Source organism: Gouania willdenowi, chromosome 6, assembly GCF_900634775.1.
Source record: "Gouania willdenowi chromosome 6, fGouWil2.1, whole genome shotgun sequence".
In the NCBI taxonomy this organism is placed as follows: Eukaryota; Metazoa; Chordata; class Actinopteri; order Blenniiformes; family Gobiesocidae; genus Gouania; species Gouania willdenowi.
In genome coordinates, this window is record NC_041049.1 from 37,464,508 (window position 1) to 37,484,869 (window position 20,362).

General features: G+C 40.5%; 1 protein-coding gene across 2 annotated transcripts in view; it reads right to left on the reverse strand.

Moving 5' to 3' along the window:
- Positions 1–908: 908 nt before the first annotated feature.
- The window catches only part of LOC114464460 (NT-3 growth factor receptor-like), a 114,335-nt gene continuing 94,881 nt past the window's right edge, over positions 909–20,362 (reverse strand). For both annotated transcript variants that reach the window (XM_028448678.1, XM_028448677.1), the window contains exons 14-18: positions 19,385–19,515; positions 19,117–19,289; positions 17,946–18,189; positions 3,382–3,540; positions 909–3,155 (exon numbers count right to left, since the gene is read on the reverse strand). In XM_028448678.1, coding sequence (XP_028304479.1) covers positions 2,970–3,155; positions 3,382–3,540; positions 17,946–18,189; positions 19,117–19,289; positions 19,385–19,515 — 893 coding nt within the window. In that variant the 3' untranslated portion in view covers positions 909–2,969. The remainder of the gene's footprint in view (positions 3,156–3,381; positions 3,541–17,945; positions 18,190–19,116; positions 19,290–19,384; positions 19,516–20,362) is intronic.

Below are 20,362 nucleotides of genomic sequence, written 5' to 3' on the forward strand. Positions count from 1 at the left end.
GTTTTGGTCTCGGTGCATTCTGGTCTCGGGCAAGTCTTGGTCTCGGATAGTGTGGTCTTGAACACAACACTGTCCTAGCTCAGTGCCGACTTTCAAAGATGTAAACTACAGAGATAACTTTTATCTGCTGCTACCACCTCCTCGCTGATTCTTCTCCACACCAAATCCTTCCTAGTCCCGGTTATAAAGGCCATGTCATACAGCTCCAGGTGGTCACACACAGCTTCTAGATTAAGATTAAGAAATGGACTTGTTGATGAATACAGTATTTTGCATTTGAGTATCTTACAGTTCTTAAAAGTATGTAATCCTGTGGGCAAAAATAATTTGCTCTTTTGCTTCTCACCACGCTAACTTGTAGATAACTTTGTGATGAATACTTTAGTCATATATACTGGTACATACTGTACATGGAATTCTTTCTCTGCATTTAACCCATGCCAGAGGGGCAGCCACAATGAAGCAGTTGGGCTTAACAGCCTTGCTCATGGCCCACAGTAGTGGCCTTGAGCAGACTCCAATCAGCAACCCTGGAGTTCTACTTCTTTACCAACTACTACTCTAAACTTGAATGGAGTCCACTGTTCCTGTGAAATGTGTAGAAAAATTTTGGGCTTTGAAAGCAAGAATGGCTAGCCACCCAGAGGACAACTAGCAGCTAATGTCTTTGGTAATATATTTTATTAATAGAGTTTTAAGTTGCAACAACCACAGAAAGAAGAGCAAGAATGTACAAATGTATTTATATGCATTACTTTTACAGCATAAATAGCACTCTAAAATAGCTCAAATTAGTATTCATTTCATTCGTCAAAACGTTAATTGTAGCAGTGTATAATTGTGTATCAGCATTAAGACATGGATAACCCCTGAAACACGTGAAAAAAGTGATTTTTTTTATACCTTGGTTAAACTTGGAAAGTACATCTTAAGTTAAGAAAAATCATCATTACATTATCTCATGTTAAATAACATTTTCAGGAGACCTATGCATGATTATGACATTCTGTTTCAAGGACATGTTAATCACAAATACCACTATCAATAACTTAAGACACTAAGACTATTTATATTTTTTGCTTTACAGTATGTACACAATTCATCTAATAATTCATCCCAAACTGGAGAATTAGACCTGTGAATGTCTAATTATACAATGCTTCTCAGTCTATCTAGCATAGGAGGCACACAGGCAACAGTAACTAAACTTAAAGTATCTTAAAGTGTTTAAAAAGCTGTTGGAGGCATTTAATGTCAGTTTTTAACATGCATAACAAGAGAAAAGCTACTCTTCCAGGAATTTAAAGTCAGGACTGTACTCATGTATAATTAAAAAAAAAAAAATGACTGAATGAGAAGGTTTGTTTTGGGTGAATAAAGAATGAACTATAAAAGGGGACACAAAAAGAGAGACAATGACACATCTATGTAGGGTGTTTAAGGTAAAGGAAGCAACAAAAAATCCTATGGAGATGGCACAAAACTTGAGACGGAACAGATAAAAAATAAACTAATCTAAAAAAGGCATTAAATTGCTTAAACAAGAGCCCTCAAAGAGTGCAAATTACTACCAAGTGCCAAATAACCTCATATATTGGCGTACGGGGACACCGGGGATTTTGGGCTGGGTCGGGGCATGAGAAATAGAAAAAGAAAGAGGGAATAAACATACTTGTCAAGTATCCCGTTTTGGCCGGGACACTCCCGTATTTTACCCCTCTTTCCCGCCATCGTCCCTTATTAGTATTTTCCCTTAAATGTATCGGATTTTAATGTAACACTAATTAAAAGATAAATTAATAAAAACATTCCTCTGTCTCTCTAAACTGAACACTGTCACTAGCCTTGTGAGAACTGCCACCCAGGCCATTTCAGGTGCGAGCCAATCACAAGCGCCACAAATACACTCCTTTCAAAAAGTGTTAAAGGATGTAAATTCTGCAACAAATGTCTAAAATAAGTTATTTGTGAATGCTAGAGAACCACATGAGTGAGCATGAGAAAATATAAGAATATGTAATGAACATAAAATATTAATGTGTAACCTAAAGATAAGCAATGTGAAATTAACACTAAATATGCAATGTGTTGTATATTAAATAAACAAATGTGCTTCATATACACATTTATGTTGAAATTTAGGCTGTATTATAATTTAGGAATTAGAGCTGGGCAATATATCAAGATTCAAGATGTATGGACCCATATCATGAGGCATGTGCATACTAAATTAGGTGCATGCGCACGCAATCTCCAGGATTTAAATTTTACAACACACCAGCTGGTGGGCACCTTTTTCAGAAGACTAGCCAAAACTTATGTGTGCACTACACTCCTGTTCAGAAAGACTTATTATTATGCTTGGGGAAATGGTCCTTCTAATCAACAGATGTATCTAAAACAATCAACGAAAAAAGTCAGAGCTCTGCAGCAGCTGAAATCCTGTAAAAACTCTAACCAATCCCTGCCATTCAGTCCTAATGAAAAGAACCAATCAGATACCTTCACATTTCGTCCTGTTTTATCCATGAAGTATAGACATGCTTACACCTCTTGCTTTCACTGGCATTTCAATGGTCAGATGCCATGTGAGATGATTATTCTGACCTATTCAAAAAAGATCAGATATCATTTTAGAAGATCTGATTATTCTGTGTGGGCTAAATATGTGGTGCCAATTTTGCCTGTATTCTAAACATAGCCATACCATACTGTCAGGTTCTGAGAATGCCAGATACTTTTGGGGGGAAAGATTAAATGTAGAACATTTCAATTTCCTTTAATTAAGATAAAAAAAACAAAAAAAACAAAACAAATATTTTGTCTAAATGAGATAAATTATGTCACAAGAAACTTACTTCGTCAGTCAGGTAAAATCACAGACCATTTCTAATTTATACTTCAGTATTCTTCCTGATGTAGAAATAGGGTTGAACACATTACAGTCATAGCTCTTTCTTGTAGCAGTTTCATCCCAGTATGTCTAGGTAAACTGGTGTGGCTTTCATTAATGTAAACAGTTTCTTCTGAATGTCTTTTATATTTAGACGCTGTTGTGGCTCCCTCTGCCAGCAGCCCAGCATCATATCGTAGACTTCGTTTGGGCATAGTCTTGGGCACTCCAGGACACGCCCCTGTGTAATACACTCTATTACCTGAGGAGACAAAGACACAAGTGATGAAACAAGACAAAATATAATTAGTTTACAAATAAACTGTTCTCAATGATAAATGCTTAATTTTTCTTTCCTTCTTGACTTTGTGTTTGGGGTGCACAATATACAAATTTACAAGACAATAAACGATAGGCTCACGATAACAATATGAGACACTATTTTTGGAGTTTGACAAAGATTCACAAAGTATTCAAGGATAGTTTACCTCGTTGTTAGCCAGCTGAAACCATGGTTGTTTTCCATAAGTGAAGATCTCCCATAGAATGACTCCGAAGCTCCACACATCACTCTCTGTCGTGAACTTGCGATACATGATACTCTCAGGTGGCATCCAGCGGATAGGAAGCATTGTGTGACCACCGACCTGTACACGGTCCAATACAGAGGGAGTCATGTATCTGACAATCACTCATTGCTATAGTTTAGATATCCTCTGAAATATTGAAATAGAGAATGCCTCTTGTGAAAGGGTTACCTTTCATAATATATTGTTCAATGTCTCACTATGGGATGTATGCTCCTCTGCAGCCCTCAGAAGCAACTATCTCAATATGCCAATCCTGGTTGGCTGGTGAAACGTATCCGTCCGCCACAGGTAGTCCCACCTACTTTAAGTAGTAGAGGCGGATGGCACTACGTCATTCAAAATAAGTACCTCTTCTCACTCGCCGAAGCACGAAGGGCAGTCTGGTGAGAATTTATCTGAAGGTAATTTGAAGACAACTAATTTTTGATGCAAGATACATATTCCAAGAACTCAGATAATAGGTTAAACTCTGAGTCATTGAAGGAGCAATACAAATGAATATCATCTGCATAGAAATGATAGAGCACATTTTCAAAACCATGGATCAACCAACCAAGAGGCATTAGGTACAACAAAAACAAATTAGGCCCCAGAACAGAGCCCTGGGCAACTCCACATGACAGGTTGGACGCATTCAACATTACATTGTTGATAGCAACATTAAAAGTTCTTCAATTTATACATAAAAAAACCCATTAGAGAACAGCCCCAGAAAACCCCATCTCAGATTTTAGTCGATCTACAGTATTGAAGGCAGACGTCAAATCGAGTAAAACCAAAACTGTGTAGCGACCAGAGTCAACGGTCATCATCACGTCACTGGAAACAGTGATATTTATCATAAAATTCAAGCTGTTCAAAAAAGAAGGTTAGCTGTTCAGCCACCACTTTTTCATTTGTCTTTGACATGAAGGGAAGTTTTGATATGGGCCGGTGATTTATAGGTTCCACTGGATGAAGATTAGGATTTTTTGGAATGGGATTCACCACAGCATGTTTAAAGAAGCTGGGGACCGAGCCAGATTGAAGTGAAAGGTTTATCAATTTTACCACCCAAGGACCGGCAACGACAAAAACATTGAAGAAGAGGGGAGTAGGAACAATGTCCACAGGGCTCGATAAGGGTTTCATCTTGCCCACTAAACCCAGAACATCAGAGAAGTGAAGGAAAACCATGAGCACACAGGCTAATGCAGTGCATATGCTATCCAAGGGAGGATTGATTCTGGCCCTTTGTTCACAAAGAAGTTTAAAAACTATTACAGTCATCCTGTGTGTACACAGGCACATGGGGAGGTGAGGGTGCAACAAGATTTTTAATAGTGTCAAATAAGACTTTTCATCCAAATGGTCTTTTCCAAGGTTTAAAGGGGTTTTCTCCCATAAAAGTTTACTTGCCTCTGCAAGATTGTGTTCTTTTTGACCAGGCCTGGCTTCTCTTTTAGCAAAAGGTCACACATGGATTGTAGCTCTTCCTCAAGCTACTGGAGCTATTCCATGACTGTTGTTTATTCAATGCCTAAGCTGAGTAGCTATCAAAGCTGCAAAGCTTTGCAGGGTTTTAGTCAAATATTAACTTTAACAGGTAAAGGCATCAAAAAATAGATCTGATGCCCTGGGGCCTCATGTACAAAGACTTGTGGAAAATGATTTGGAAAATTGAGAACATTTGTCTCTCCCTGTCCACACCTCCATTTAACCCTCACGTTGTGTTCATTTCATGTAAACTTTGTTGTGTCCCTGGTCAAAAAAGACCGGTCCATTGACTCTTCATTTAAATGGACGTAACCTATTTATTATCACTACCTTTAGTATTGGATTGTTTTATTATACAACAATTTTGTTAACACAAGTGTTTAACTTATTTTAGCTTTTTTTTTAATATATTAACTAAAAAATGTCAGGATTGTTTTTAATATAAAGAATAATCAGATTCAACAAAGTGTAATGTTTATCATAGACGACATTCAATTTAAAGTATCATGATTATTTGTATAAAGAGCATTAAAAATGTGTATACAATCACAAAAAGTTACTCCTTTTGTGTTCCCAGTCAACAGTGAGTGGAAAGATTTTGTTTGCGAAGGACATAATACAATTACAATGCTTGAAAATGTTATTACATTATAATGTTGTTAATACATTAAAGCAGAAACACAAGAGCAATAACATGATAATGTGTAAGTTTGCTTGTTTCAAATATTTTTGATGCTCCATGGCAAAACCAGGAACAAGTTGGCATGAGAGAAACAGAGAAAACCTGCAAAAAACTTTTGTTTTCTGAAAAAACATTGTGATTTGAATTTTTATGCAACACATGGCAGTTGAAGTCATAAAGAAAGCACTCCATGCTTCAATTAACAATATCAGATATTTTAAAATGGTAAACTTTGTGATTGAAAACGTCTTGCTTTTAGTGCCGAGGGACTTCCTTGTTTGAGGTGACCATTTCCGGCAGCTGAGCTGACAGCAACAGCTGACAACAGCAAAAGACCAGAGTGGAGCTCAGAGGAATTTATTTACTAAACATGAACTTTTTCTTCTGAGAAATTACACGATACTTCAACATCAAACTCTATCATTTACCATCTGACTCTGGCTCTGAGGTAATCATCTACTGCTTTTTTTATTTGCTGGCTCAACTGGAAAGATAAGTAGCAAGCTAGCTAGCTACAAGTAGCAAGCTAACTAGCTACAAGTAGAAAGTTAACTAGCAGAAGAATGGCTCTTTCCACAACAGAATACAGCAGTCTTCTCCAAAAAATTACTGAACTGGAGACTACAGTGCGAGGAATACAAGTAAACATTGAGGTTAATGGACACTGTGGATATGATAATGATACGACTGTGCCGCTGTTTCAAAACAGCGGAGTGGATAAAGCTAACTTGCTACCAGCCCGTGCTAACAAAGCTATCAGGCCGAGGGAGGATCCTGTTCCCGTTGATAAGCCAACAGGTGCGAGTCCTCCCTGGAATACTCTGGGAGCTAAGCCTAAGAAAAAGTCATATCCACTTCAAAGACTAACGGGCCGAGCAAAGCGCCCTGATATCAATAATGAGATGGACTGGCCTGCACTGACTTCGCAGACTGCAGCCTCAACATCAACTCCCTTGTCTACCCAGGCACTAAAGTGGACATCTGCTAAAGGCAGGAGTATCACCAAATCACAAACCCAGTTTCATGTAGAACTGGGTAATCGATTCGCCCCACTGCTGAATGACCTAGGATCTGGCTCTAATGAGGGCAACACACAACCTTCAGGAACTGCGAAGACTGAAAGTGCTTCAGGAAAACAAAAGCGACATGGTAGGCCAAAGCAACAACCTCACACACTGATAGTGGGAGATGTTTCTGTTAAAGATGCTCAGAAGATGTTCAGCAGCAACGTAAAAGTGATCTGCTTACCTAATGACACAGTATCAGACCTGGCTGACAAAATCTTGCATATTGTTGCAGATTACCCACATTTTAAAAATGTTGTGATTCATTTTGGGTTAAATGATTTAGCCAAGGAGGAGTCTGAGGTGTTAAAGCAGGATTTCACCCAGCTGCTAAAAACTGTGAGCTGTTTGCAGCCTCAAGTGTTCATCAGTGGCCCGATACCTCCAGTCCGCAAAGGAGATCTGAAATTCTCAAGGATTTACTCTTTGAATAAATTTTTGTCTTCGGCTTGTGCTGCCCTTTCACTAAATTTTATAGAAAATTTTCCTATTTTTTGGGAACGCCGTCATCTTTTTAGAGCAGATGGACTGTGTCTAAACAAGGCTGGAGTGAAACTTTTCACATCCAACTTATTTTACCTCACCAGTCACACTGCTATCAGTCCAAATAAAGACAGAAGACAACATGTACCATCGAAGAACAAAACAACAAGGAAAGAACATGGAGTCGATGAGCTTCCAGCAAGAAATCAAAATCGCCAAAATGAAGAGGTCAACCCAACCCCCACATCTCAGGTCCCACCTGCTTCACCCCAAAATTCACCTACTTCCACCTCATCCAGCTTCTCTCCTACCCCTGCCTTCTTGGATTTAACTGCCCAGATGAACGAGCTGGTTCTGGCTGGCACAAGATTGACACCCCACCCTTTACCACACCACGGTCCCATCTTATCTCCTTCTAAAGAACCAATCTGCACCACCCATCCCTCCTCGACGAAATCATTTCCAGGATCACTCTTCTCCTCAGCCCAGCTGTGTTCAAATTAGAGCGACACAGGTCTGATGTGTGCTGGGTCCGGACTGCAATAGCTCTATATTTAGGAAGAACCAGAAAAAGTCAGAGCCTTATGGAGTTAATGCAGCTTCTTTAATTCCTGTGGTGATGGGTAACACAGGTAAAATTGTGAAATGAAAGAAAAGCAAAAAGCTTTATAGAGATACAAATTTGACTCCTATAACATGTCATCCAAAAAGTCCACCAGTGTCTCCAGTAAAGTCTTTAAAATTAGCTCTTCTTAATGTTAGATCTCTTGTTAACAAGTCACTACTAATTAATGACATTATTTTGACACATCACTTGGACTTTTCATTTCTTAATGAAACGTGGTTGAATGATGGTATCAGCAATACTATTCTCAATGAAAGTGCACCACAAGACTTTATTTATTTCAATAAGTGTCGTATTTGCAGGAAAGGTGGTGGAGTTGCTGCCATTTTTAAATCAATATTTCAGTGCAAAGAAAGAACATTTGGTGATTTTATCTCCTTTGAATATATGTCATTCTTACTGAAGGGTGATTCAAGAGTTCTGTTTTTAGTCATTTATAGCCCCCCAAAATATTCTGGAGAATTAATGGATGAGTTCGCTGAACTGCTGTCAGTTGTATGCACTGAATACAACTTTTTAAGAATAACAGGTGACTTAAATATTCATGTAGACAATAACATGGACAATACTGCCAAAGAACTGTATGCTTTAATGGACACTTTTGGTCTTACATAACATGTGACTGGTCTGACACACACTCAAGGTCACACTTTGGATCTGGTTATCTCTAAAGGTAGCCAAGATAATTGGCTACCAACCAACTGAGTCAATTCTTAACATTCAACAAAATATTTGATAAATTTCAGTCAGGTTTTTGTTCTCATCACAGCACAGAAACTGCTCTGATCAAAGTGATCAATGACATAAGGTTGAAAACTGATTCCGGAAAAGTATCTGTTCTCATTCTATTGGATCTAAGTGCTGCATTTGACACTGTAGATCATACAATTTTGTTGCACAGATTTCAAACATGGGTTGGACTAATGGAAAAGTAATGCAATGGTTTAAGTCCTACTTGGAGGAGCGAAGTTATTTTGTAAGCATTGGAAACTTTGAATCTGACAGATTACCAATGTCCTGTGGGGTTCCTCAGGGCTCTGTTCTTGGACACCTTCTGTTTAGCCTATATATGCTTTCTTTAGGACATATTTTACATAACTGTAAGGTTGATTATCAGAGCTACGCAGATGACACAACTATATCATAACCCAGATGACTATGGTCCCATTGAGGTGTTGTGTGACTGCTTAGAAAAAGTAAACTGCTGGATGAGTGAAAACTTCCTTCAACTAAACCATGACAAGATGGAGGTGATTGTTTTTGGTAACAAGGAAAAGAGGACTGCTGTCAGCAAGTATCTTGAGTCTCGATCTTTAAAAGCTAAAGACCAAGTCAAAAACCTTGGTGTTCTGATTGACTCAGATCTTACATTCAGCAGTCAGATCAAATCTATCACAAAAACAGCCTTCTACCACCTAAAGAACATCTCCAGAGTGAAAGGTTTAATGACTCAGAAAGATCAGGAGAAACTGGTCCATGCTTTTATCTCCAGCAGACTGGACTATTGTAATGGTCTTCTGACAGGAATCCCCCAAAAGAGCATCAAACAGCTACAGCTGGTTCAGAACGCTGCAGCTCGGGTCTTTACCAGAACAAAGAGGTCAGAGCACATTACTCCAGTTTTAAAGTCTTTACACTGGCTCCCAGTCAGCCTCAGAATAGACTTTAAAGTTCTGCTGCTGGTGTATAAATCTGTGAATGGGCTTGGTCCAGAATACATCAGTGACATGTTAGTCAGGTATGAACCCAGCAGGTCTCTCAGCTCTATGGACACAGGTCAGATAGTGGAGCCCAGAGCTCACAGTAAACATGGTGATGCTCGCTTTTAGTTGTTATGCTGCAAAGAAGTGGAACAAACTGCCAGCAGAGCTGGAGTCAGCATCTAATGTGAACATTTTTAAATCAAAGTTAAAGGCACTTTTTTTCTTTACTGCGTATGATTGAGAGAGAGATTTTTGGTCATGTTGTTGATGTAATGTGTTTGTTGATGATTTTAATTGATTTTACTGATGATTTTAAATGTTCTTATTGATTTTAAACAATGGAATGTTTTATCATGTAAAGCACATTGAGTTGCCTTGTGTATGAAATGCACTATACAAATAAATTTGCCTTGCCTTGGCTTGGAAATTCACAGCTAATTAACATACATACTTTCTTTGGCTATTCACACACTTCTGTTATTGGTTTGGTAGACATTGAAGTAAAATACATAGCTACTTAAAGTTTGCCTTCTTGTTTCTTAAGGCTCCATGCCTTAACTGGGATGGAAGCAGAGTTGGTGGTCATTAAGTATATATAGTGATCCTGTGAGTGAACGTTGTCGCTGCTCACCGGAGACTTAAACATTTCTACGATTTGACAGCATCAATTGTGGCTGTGTGGCTTCACCTGTGTGGGAGCTGAAGTGTCCAAACTTTTCCCCGTTCTCCGATCCAGTTGGATTTATGTGCTTGCGAGCTGTCATTAGCTTACCTGCTGGAAGTTAGCACCACACCCTGCTGTTCTATCTGGCTGATCCCTATGTGATGTGCGCTGGCAGGCCTTTCATCTTTTCTGCACTTTCTGAACAGTATCTGGACCATTTAGCCATCACCTGATGACAAAACTGCTTCAGTACACAGCTGCTGAGCTCGAGCGGATCCGCTGGCGGCTACCTGTACCTCCACCCCACTCACCGCTGCACCACCCGGACATCGCTTTCCTCTGCTGCTGGATATACATCCATCGTGGGTCAAGCAGGAACTTTCACCTGAACAACCTTTCAGCAGCTATAAGATCCCACTGGTCCAATTCTCGTCATCCCTCCAGAAACTCCGGCAGGACTGTTGACCTGCTAGCCTGCCTGGCTAGGTCGGCTAACGCCACTGTCAATCACAACTTCTATTCATTTCGGCCTGTTTAACATCCGCTCTCTTACAAGCAAGGGCCATCTCATCCGGGATCTCCTCACCGACCGTAAACTTGATTTCCTCTGTTTACCTGAAACCTGGCAGCATGACTTCTCACAACTCATTAAATCCACGACTCCTGGTTTTGTTTACATGTGCCGTCCCTGTGGCAAAGTTCGCGAATGAGGTCTTGCAGTAATTTACAGCGAGAAGTGGTAAGCGCTTCAGCTCATTTCAATGTAGTGTGTTTAAACTGCCTGGCCACACTCCCACTATTTTTGCCATGGTGTATTGGCCCCCAACACTGACTTTTTAACTTACTTTGCCATCCTCCTCACTCAACTTTCCAGCCTCCCACCTCAGTTATTACTGCTGGGAGATTTCAATATACACATCAATGTCAATACCTTGCCCCTCACCAGACTTTTTACCATGCATTGACAGCTTTGGACACAATACATTGACTTCTCGACACCTTCCAAAGGAGACATACTGGACAGGTTCTGGCCTCACTCCCTCCATCTGCACTTCTGAAGATTTTAACATAACAGACCACTTCCTCATCACGTTCAACATTGCACTCTGCCTGTTCTTGATTAAATCTCCGCGTCTCTTCTCCTTCAGAAATATAAAGGACATTGATGTTGACACTCCTCCAAAATCAAAATTATCACAATTCCGGACTATCTCTCCAACCCTGATGACATCGCATTCATCAATAATGGTTTAAGCAGCATCCTCAACTCTCTCACCTCACTGAAAACACAGACTGTTTCTTTCTCTTCTGTTGCCCCGTGGCAAACCCCTGAACGCCGCACAATGAAAACAAAAGGCCACCAACTTGAACGGCTTTATAAACAAGTTCGGATGAACTACGGCCGGGCACTTGTAACGTCTCTGTGCCGAATAGCTTGTACAACGTTTCCGAGAATTCAGTCAAATGACGTTTCCACCGAGTAAAAAAAGGTCTCAAAGAGGCTCTTGACATTTGCTCATAGAATATCCTTGTTAAAATACAGCCCGATTCAACAAGCATTTACAGAGGAGTAGTCATTTGAAAAGGCACATATGGAGCAATGGACCCCATTCATATATTGATATGTGTCAATGACTCGGTACTACCAACTGTCACAATATTTGATAGAAATTGCCAAAAAAAGGAGGGTGGGCCCCTGGGCTCCTTGAGCCCCTAATCGAATTGTGCAAGGCATAATCATAATCTACGTTGAATTACATTTGAAACAATATATCACATCTCTCAGGTGGTAGATTGGTCTTCCTCTGATCGAGAGGTGGGGGGTTCAATCCCGGTCTGTCTCATTAGTATATGAATATGAGTGTGAATGAGCTGATATGTAAAGCACTTTGTGACCTCTGTCTGTGAAAGGTGCTGTATAAGAAAAACTTACTTACTATGTTCCCATAAATTTGGTAATTACTGGAAATGGGGGGTGGGTGCGGGCACCATTTCAAAAAAAGGGCTCAGAGGGTCTCATCATGTTCATTCATGAAGTATTCATACCAAACTGCATTCCAATCTAACAAAAACTAATGGAGGAGTAGTCATTTGAAAAAATGGGGCCCCCGTGACACGTACGGGGTAATGGGCCCCATTTATATATTGGTATGTGCCAATGATTCGGAACCCCTCCCCACAACTGTGGTCAAATTCTGCCATTCCCTTATCTCTGCCGTTTCCACTGCCAGTATTGTCTCCTCACTTTTCAAAACTGAAAGCTGTCACCCCATCTTAGAAAAACCTGGATCAGATCCCAACGACTACAATAACCTTTGTTTTATCTCTAATATACCTTTCACCTCCAAAATCCTTGAAAAAATAGTCTCATCTCAAATCCACAAACATCTCACCATAACAGCCTCTACAAGCCATTTCAGTCTGGTTTCCGCCCCGGTCACAGCACGAAACTGCCCTCATCAAAATCACTAACAACCTCCTCACTGCAGCAAACACCGGTTCACTCTCCATCCTCATCCTCCTTGACCTGAGTGTGGCCTTTGACGCCATCTCACACCCCATCCTCCTCAGTAGACTTTCTTCCATTGACATCACTCACACCCCCTTTCAGTGGTTCTATTCCTACCTCACAGGCCGCACTCAGTTTGTGCAGCTCAAGTCATTCACATCCAACCCCTCCTTAGTCATCACAGGTGTGCCCCAGGGCTCTGTCCTCTTCATCAGCTACCTCCTCCCCCTTGGTCATATACTAGAGAATTCCACATCTCCTGCAAACCCAGTTGCCCTCTTCCATCTCCTTCCCTCTCCTCCTGCCTCTCTGAAATAAAATCATGGTTCACAACAAACTTTCTTAAACTAAACAGTAACCATCAGCACCAAATCCACCATCTCCAAAGTCAACAACTTCTCACTTTGCATTGATGGTACCTCAGTTCCCCCCCTCTCCTTAGGTTGAGAAGTCTGGGTGTCATTCTTGACAGTACAAAATCATTCCAGTCCTTCCACCCGTTCTGCTTATTTCTTCGCCCTCCCTCAAAAGTCTCTTCATAAACTTCAGCTGGTTCAAAACTGCTGCCTGTATCATCACTAAAACACCCTCCTTCCACCACATTACTCTCATCTTACAACAGCTTCACTGGCTCCCAGTCAACCAAAAAATCATTTATAAAATTTAGAAGGCTATCCACAACCTCACCCCTCCATACCTCTTCTCCATATTGTCACTCCATCCCGCTCACTCCGATTCTCCTTCTCCATCCACCTCACCGTTCCCCCTGCCCATCTCAGCACCATGGGGAGTAAAGCTTTCAGTCAGTCTACTCCTCAGCTCTGGAACTCATTACCACCTGACCACCATAATTCCACCAACCTCCCCACCTTCAAATCCAATCTGTATCGACTCGCCTATTCACAGACAAGCAAACAACAACGGCATGAAAAAGGTGACAACAAACCCATTGTAGGGGTGTCTGGGGGGAATTCTCCCCCAGATAATTTTTTTTTGATTTTAACACAAAAATTAAATAATCTGGAACACTTTGAATAACACAATAAGGCAAAATATACTATTTTCTTCAAGCCTAAAAACATTTATTTACACCACTTAAGTTGTGGTTTGTGAAAAATTACAATATATGATATAAAAGTACCTAAAATTTGCAATATTGAGTACAATATGAAAATAAATACTAATTTTATTGCCATCTCTGAATTTAAAGTTAGTTCATTCTGTTGTGACATAGTCCCCAACTGCATTCCGTCGCTTTATACATTTGACATTAACATTAGTAAACGGTTTAAACCCATTAGATAATTGTAGATGTGTTTCCTAATTAATACAAGATGTAATAGCGCAGACATAGGCAACTGGCGGCTCGGGGGCCAAATGTGGCCCCCTGTCTAATATTATGTGGCCCCCAAAGTAAATGTACAAAATGACAGAAAAATATGGTAAAAAACAAGAGAAAAACACAGAAAATACTCTAAAAACACACAAAACTACTACAAAAATGAACAAAAAACAGAAATAAACAAAATTACAAAAATGACAACAAAAGTACAGAAAAATATAGAAATATACAAAAATGGCAGCACAAATACACAATTTGACTGCAAATAAACATATATTTTACAGGAAAAATACACAAAAAGACTACAGCAATGCACAAAATATCTGACGAATAAGACAACAACATCCATAAACAGAATGACAGAAAGACACAAAAATGCTGGTGCTTCAGCCATGGTGAGTGTGTTGTTGCGTGTTTGTGAAGGTGTACGTGTCTGGACAAGACAGAACATCAGCTTGTTTGTTTGTTTTGATCCGTATTGCTATCGAAGCGGAGTTGTCTTTGAACCACAGACATGAATATGTGCTCAACAACTGACAGAAACACACAAACAGCCAATCAGCTAACAGACGGGTGAAACCAGTATGCGGAAAGAGCCTATCATAACCCAGGACGTGACCAGTGACAGGCAAACAGCCAATCATTCAGCAGTTGTGTAGTTTAACATTTAACATATATATATGATATAGATGATTCACAAAAATTTGAGTTCAAAATGGCAAATTTTGCCGAAAGATGACTGATTTACATGTAATTACTCACTATAACTTTACCATTTTGTCCCTCACCCTTTGTATTGTTTGCTGTCTTATCTTTTTATCCTACTTGTATTTTCATCTGTTTTATATTGTTCTGTACAGTGTCCTTGGGTGACCTGACAGGCGCTTTTAAATTGAATGCACTATTATTAGGGGGCCAAGCCCGCAGGGCCAGGGAACAGCATTTGTAACCATACGCGGTTCCAAGGACCAGCGGTGCTAGGAACCCTATTGTAATCGTAAGGATTTTTATTAGGGGGCCAAGCCCGCTGGGCCAGGGAACCGTGTATGTAAGCATACGCAGTTCCTCGGACCAGCAGTGCTAGGAACCCTATTGTATTCCTTAGGATTATTATTAGGGGGCCAAGCCCGCTGGGCCAGGGAACCGTGTATGTAAGCATACACAGTTCCTAGGACCAGCGGTGCTAGGAACCCTATTGTATTTACTCCGATTATTAGGGGGCCAAGCCCGCGGGGCCTGGGACAGCGCATGCTTACGACCAGCGGCGCTAGAAACCCTATTGTAATCGTAAGGATTTTTATTATTAGGGGGCCAAGCCCGCGGGGCCAGGGAACTGGTGCATATCTTGGTCAAAATGAATGCTCACTACACCAAATCTGAGAACCTTGGTTGGCAAGTGACTGTGAGGGTATGAGCAAAATTTTAATAATTTAAGACACGAGGGGGCACTGCAAATATGGGAAATGTATATCGCTTAAATGGCATAACCGATTTTCACCAAACTTTGTAGGTATGACCTTGGGTTGCTGCTGAAGCCACATCTCGAAGTTATTCGCAATTGGTCAAAGTGGGTGTGGCTCAGTAGAACATAAACAACAAAAAAAAAACTCCGCTCAAGTATTATGTTGAGGGCTGTGAAATTTACATAGGGTTTATATAGAAAAGCTCACAGATCACCCATACCAAAAAGTGCGGCAGTAGGGGCAGCTATAATGGGTGCAAAGGCATTTTGGCCTGTAACTTTCACATCTTAAATCACATCTTCATGAACGTAATATCCACGTGTTCAGAGCAAAAGACACGTTGGTCTGTGTCCTGACGCTCGCCCTAAGCCCGTCATCCTTCGTGACGAACTTCCACGGGCTTTGCAAAGCCTGTGGGCCGAGTCGCGCGGGAAGGCTTGGCCCCCTTTCATAACTGCTTGCAGTTCTAGTTAGGGGGCCAAGCCCAGGGAGCCAGGGTACCGCATATGTAAGCATACACGGTTCCTAGGACCAGCGGTGCTAGGAACCCTTTTGTAATCGCTCGGATTATTACGGGGCACCTGCGGGGCCTGGGGACCGCGTATGGAAGCGTGCCCTTTGGATGTTGGGTCCAGACCCCTCCGTGTACCTTGGACGCATTAACTCACAAATGTCCTCCAGCAGGTGGTGCTATAACTAAGGTCAATGCGTTTTGGCCTATAACTCCCACACCGTTGCATATTTAAAAACTTCATATCCACAGATTCCCTGAATAGCACTGAATCAGCTGGGCTAGGCCACACCCATTTCCGCCTTAACATTTGTCGGGGCAAAATCGCAAAAACTGTAAAACCTATTTTTTTTAACTACTCTTTGGGAGTTTGTCCAATCAGCGAGAAACTTGGCACGAAGAGTCTTCAGTTGGACCTGATCTAAAGTTCTGCGACCGATTTTTACCAAATTTGGTGGGTATGACCTTGGGTCGCTCCTGGGACAGTAATTAATTGCGATTGGTCAAAGTAGGTGTGGCTTATTACAACATAACAAAAATAAACTTTTATTGCAGCTGAATTATTATGTTGAGGGCTGTGAAATTTACAGGGTACATATATAAGAGCACACAGATCACCCATACCAAAATGTGCACCACTAGGTGGCGCTATATTGGGTGCAAACACATTTTGGCCTGTAACTTTCACATTTTAAATCATATCTTCCAAAACTTCATATCCACCTGTTCACAGCAAATGGCACGTTGGCATGTGTCCTGACGCTCACCCCATGCCCGTCATCTTTTGTGACGTACTTCCTAGGACCAGCGGTGCTAATCGTGAGGATTTTTATTATTATTTTTCCCCCGGTAAAAGTGGTGCTGTAGGCTAAACCATGCAAGGTTGGGCAAACCCTTTGGAGAGTGGTTCCAGAACCCCCCGCGTACATTGGACGCAAAAACTTACATATGTCCGCCAGCAGGTGGTGTTCTAACCAAGGTCAACGCGTTTTAGCCTATTACTCCCACACTGTTTGTTGCACATTCAAAAACGCCATATCCACAGATTGGAACTGGGAAACCTACTTTTTCGAATTACTCCTTGGGATTTTGTCCAATCAGTGTGAAACTTGGCATGTAGATTCTTCAGTTGGACCTGATCTAAAATTCAGTGAATAATTTTGTTCGGGATAAATATGCGCAAAATAAAGTTTTCCAGTTAGCTATGAAAACATGAACTGGTACATATCTCGGTCAAAATTAATGCTAACAACACCAAATCTGAGATCCTTGGTTGGCATGTGACTGTGGGGTTACATGGCAAATTTGAATAATGTAGGTCACCAGGGGGCACTGCAAATATGGAATATTTATTTCTCTTAAATGGCAAGACCAATTTTTACCAAATTTGGTGGGCATGACCTTGGGTCCCTCCTGAGGCCATATCTCAAATGTATTCGTGATTGGTCAAAGTGGGCGTGGCTTATTACATCATAACTTATATATATAAAAAAAAAAACATTTTTTCAGCTGAATTATTATGTTGAGGGCTGTAAAATTTACAGGGTATAGAAGATTACACAGACCACCCATGGCGCTATAATGGGTGCAAACGCATCTTGGCCTGTTACTTTTACATTTTAAATCACATCTTCATAAACTTAATATCTGCCTGTTCACTGCAAATGGCATGTTTGCCTGTGTGCTGACGCTCGGCCCAAGCCCGTCCTCCATCGTGACATACTTCCATGGGACCCGCGAAACCTGGGGGCCGAGTCGCGCGACAAGGCTTGGCCCCCTTTTAAAACTGCTTGCAGTTCTAGTTATTATTATTATTAGCCAAAGATACTTATTTTAAAAAAAAAAAGTCAATGTTAAGAAATATGATTAATTTTAGTTGTTTAATGTAATGAATATTCGAAAAAAAATGCAGTCACAATAAAATTGTGAGTGAAACTTACCCTGTAATAATCAGTGCTGTAGATGTCTCGAGACATGCCAAAGTCCCCGATTTTCACAAGAAAGCCACTTCCGACCAAGCAATTCCTCGTTGCCAGATCTCGGTGCACAAAGTGTTGCGATGCCAAGTATATCATGCCAGCTGCAATCTGACTCGCTATGTGAAGCATCTGAGACAGTCCCAGCTCACTGTTGGTCTGCAGAGGCAGTCCATCCACCAGGATCATAGCGTCTGGTCCATGGGCTCTGAAGAGACAAAACAGCGTACATGAGGACAAGTAGAGTCAATTAACTGCTTTTGAAACCTGTATGTATTTTGGTAATTTTTTAACTATTTTGGATTTGATTCTCATATTTGACCCTTATAACCAGCTTACCTTGACATGTTTGAGTTTTCTTCAGCAGACCTATTTTTCCATACAATTTTTTTAATTTTCTTTTTTGTTTGATGATTCAAGATTGCAAAAACCTTTAAGATTCTAAGTTTTAACATGACAATGCCATGCTGCTCAAACTGCCAGTGTCTTTAAAACTTAAAATATTGAAATTTTTGCCAACCAATAAGCTTCAGACTCAGGTCATATCACCAAGTGGACGGCCTTGAAGCATCCATTCATCAGTATATTATATCAGCGTGTTGAGGAGTCAGCCCACACAACGCAGACATTTACACTAGAGAACACACTCGGCTGTGTTGTTAGAACTTGGTAACAAAGCAATTTGGAAAGAAAATGATGAGTGTTACTTTCTGGGTCCGTGGGTGCATGAGTTTCTGGTTTGTTTTTGTTCGGGAGTATCTTGTTCTATGTTGATTTGATTAAGTTCTGTTCGGTTGATTTGTGAAGGTTTCAGATTCAAAGCTCGTCATCTTGGTTAATGATTAGTTAAGTCAGCCAGTCTAGTTTTAGTTTTGATATCTGTATTTGTTTCCAACAAACACTGCACTACACTGCAACAGTGACTGGGATAAAGCGGGATTCAAGCTGCCAACCCTTTGGTTATTGAACAACCCAGTCTACCAATGGGCTAGCTGCGTGATCAGGCTGGCATGAAAGTATACTATTAATGTGTAATTAGTGTTATATTAAATTATATTTTTGAAGACTGTTTTTCTCACTCACATTAGGTCATGTCTTTGATCCCATTATTCTTCATTCTTTTCTTGAAACTTACCTGAGAAACTTATTTAGATCTCCATGCTTCATGTACTCGAACACCATGATGAGCGGGTCACCATCTACACACACTCCATAAAACTTCACAATGTGTTGGTGCTGCAGGTTGGTCAGAAGTTCTGCCTCACGTTGAAAATCCTTCCTGGCTGAAAGCGTTGGGTCCTTCAGAGTCTGTAAAGAGGTGACGAGAGAAGTTTAGTTTGTGTAAAATAATCAATGATATTTCTGTTAAAAATGTTAATGAACATGCACACACACACACACACCTTCACAGCAACTAGCATCTTGTCCTTGGTGGGACTCAGGTCGTAACATTCAGCGAGAAATACTTTTCCGAAGGCTCCCTCTCCCAGTTCTCTCTTTAAGACGATGTCTCGTTGTTTGATGTGCTGAACATCTTGTAGAAAAGAAATGGATGCAGAGGATTTATAAAGGCACTGCTTTACAAACTATGATTTATACAGCAGAGAGAGGCTGACACCTGAAGAGAAACAACATTTAAATAACAATTAACAATCTCAGATTTTGTGCTATGACGTTTTATTGTTGTAATTAGTACTATATATAAAATGAAATTGAAAATAGCCGTTAAAAATGTTGGTCAAAACAGACTGCTCTCCCTAACCTTTGGATGTTAAAGTAAATTCAGCTAATGTTACAGAAATGAAGATGAAAGCTTGTGATAATCTTTTCTTTGATAAGATGAAGTGAAATTTTATTGTTGTTTATTATTGTTATAAAATATTACAAACATCTAAATGATTTAATTTAGGTATTTTAAACCCCTTCCATGTATAAAATCCAGCGCCTACAAACATTTATGAAAGAATGGGTCTCAGCAGCTCAGTGAGTTAAAGTGATAGGTGTGAATGAATAATGGTTTCTTTCCCTTGTCCATCAGTCATACCGGCGGTGGTGAGCTACATTACAGCCACAGCTGCCCTGGGGCATACTGACAGAAGCGCGGCTGCCATTTGGCGCCTACGGCCCCTCTGACCACCACCAACATTCATGCACAATTCATACCCATTAATACGAGGCAATGTGGGTAAAGAGCCTTGCCCAAGGACACAACAACAACTTAGAAAGAGCGAGATTCGAACCCCCATCCCTTCAGTTATTGGACGACCCGAAGCCATGTACCTTCTACTGCTGCACACTTGAAAAACATAATGTAATACAGATGTTTTTCAACCTTGGGGTTGTGACCCCATGTGGGATCGCCTGGAATTCAAATGAGGTCC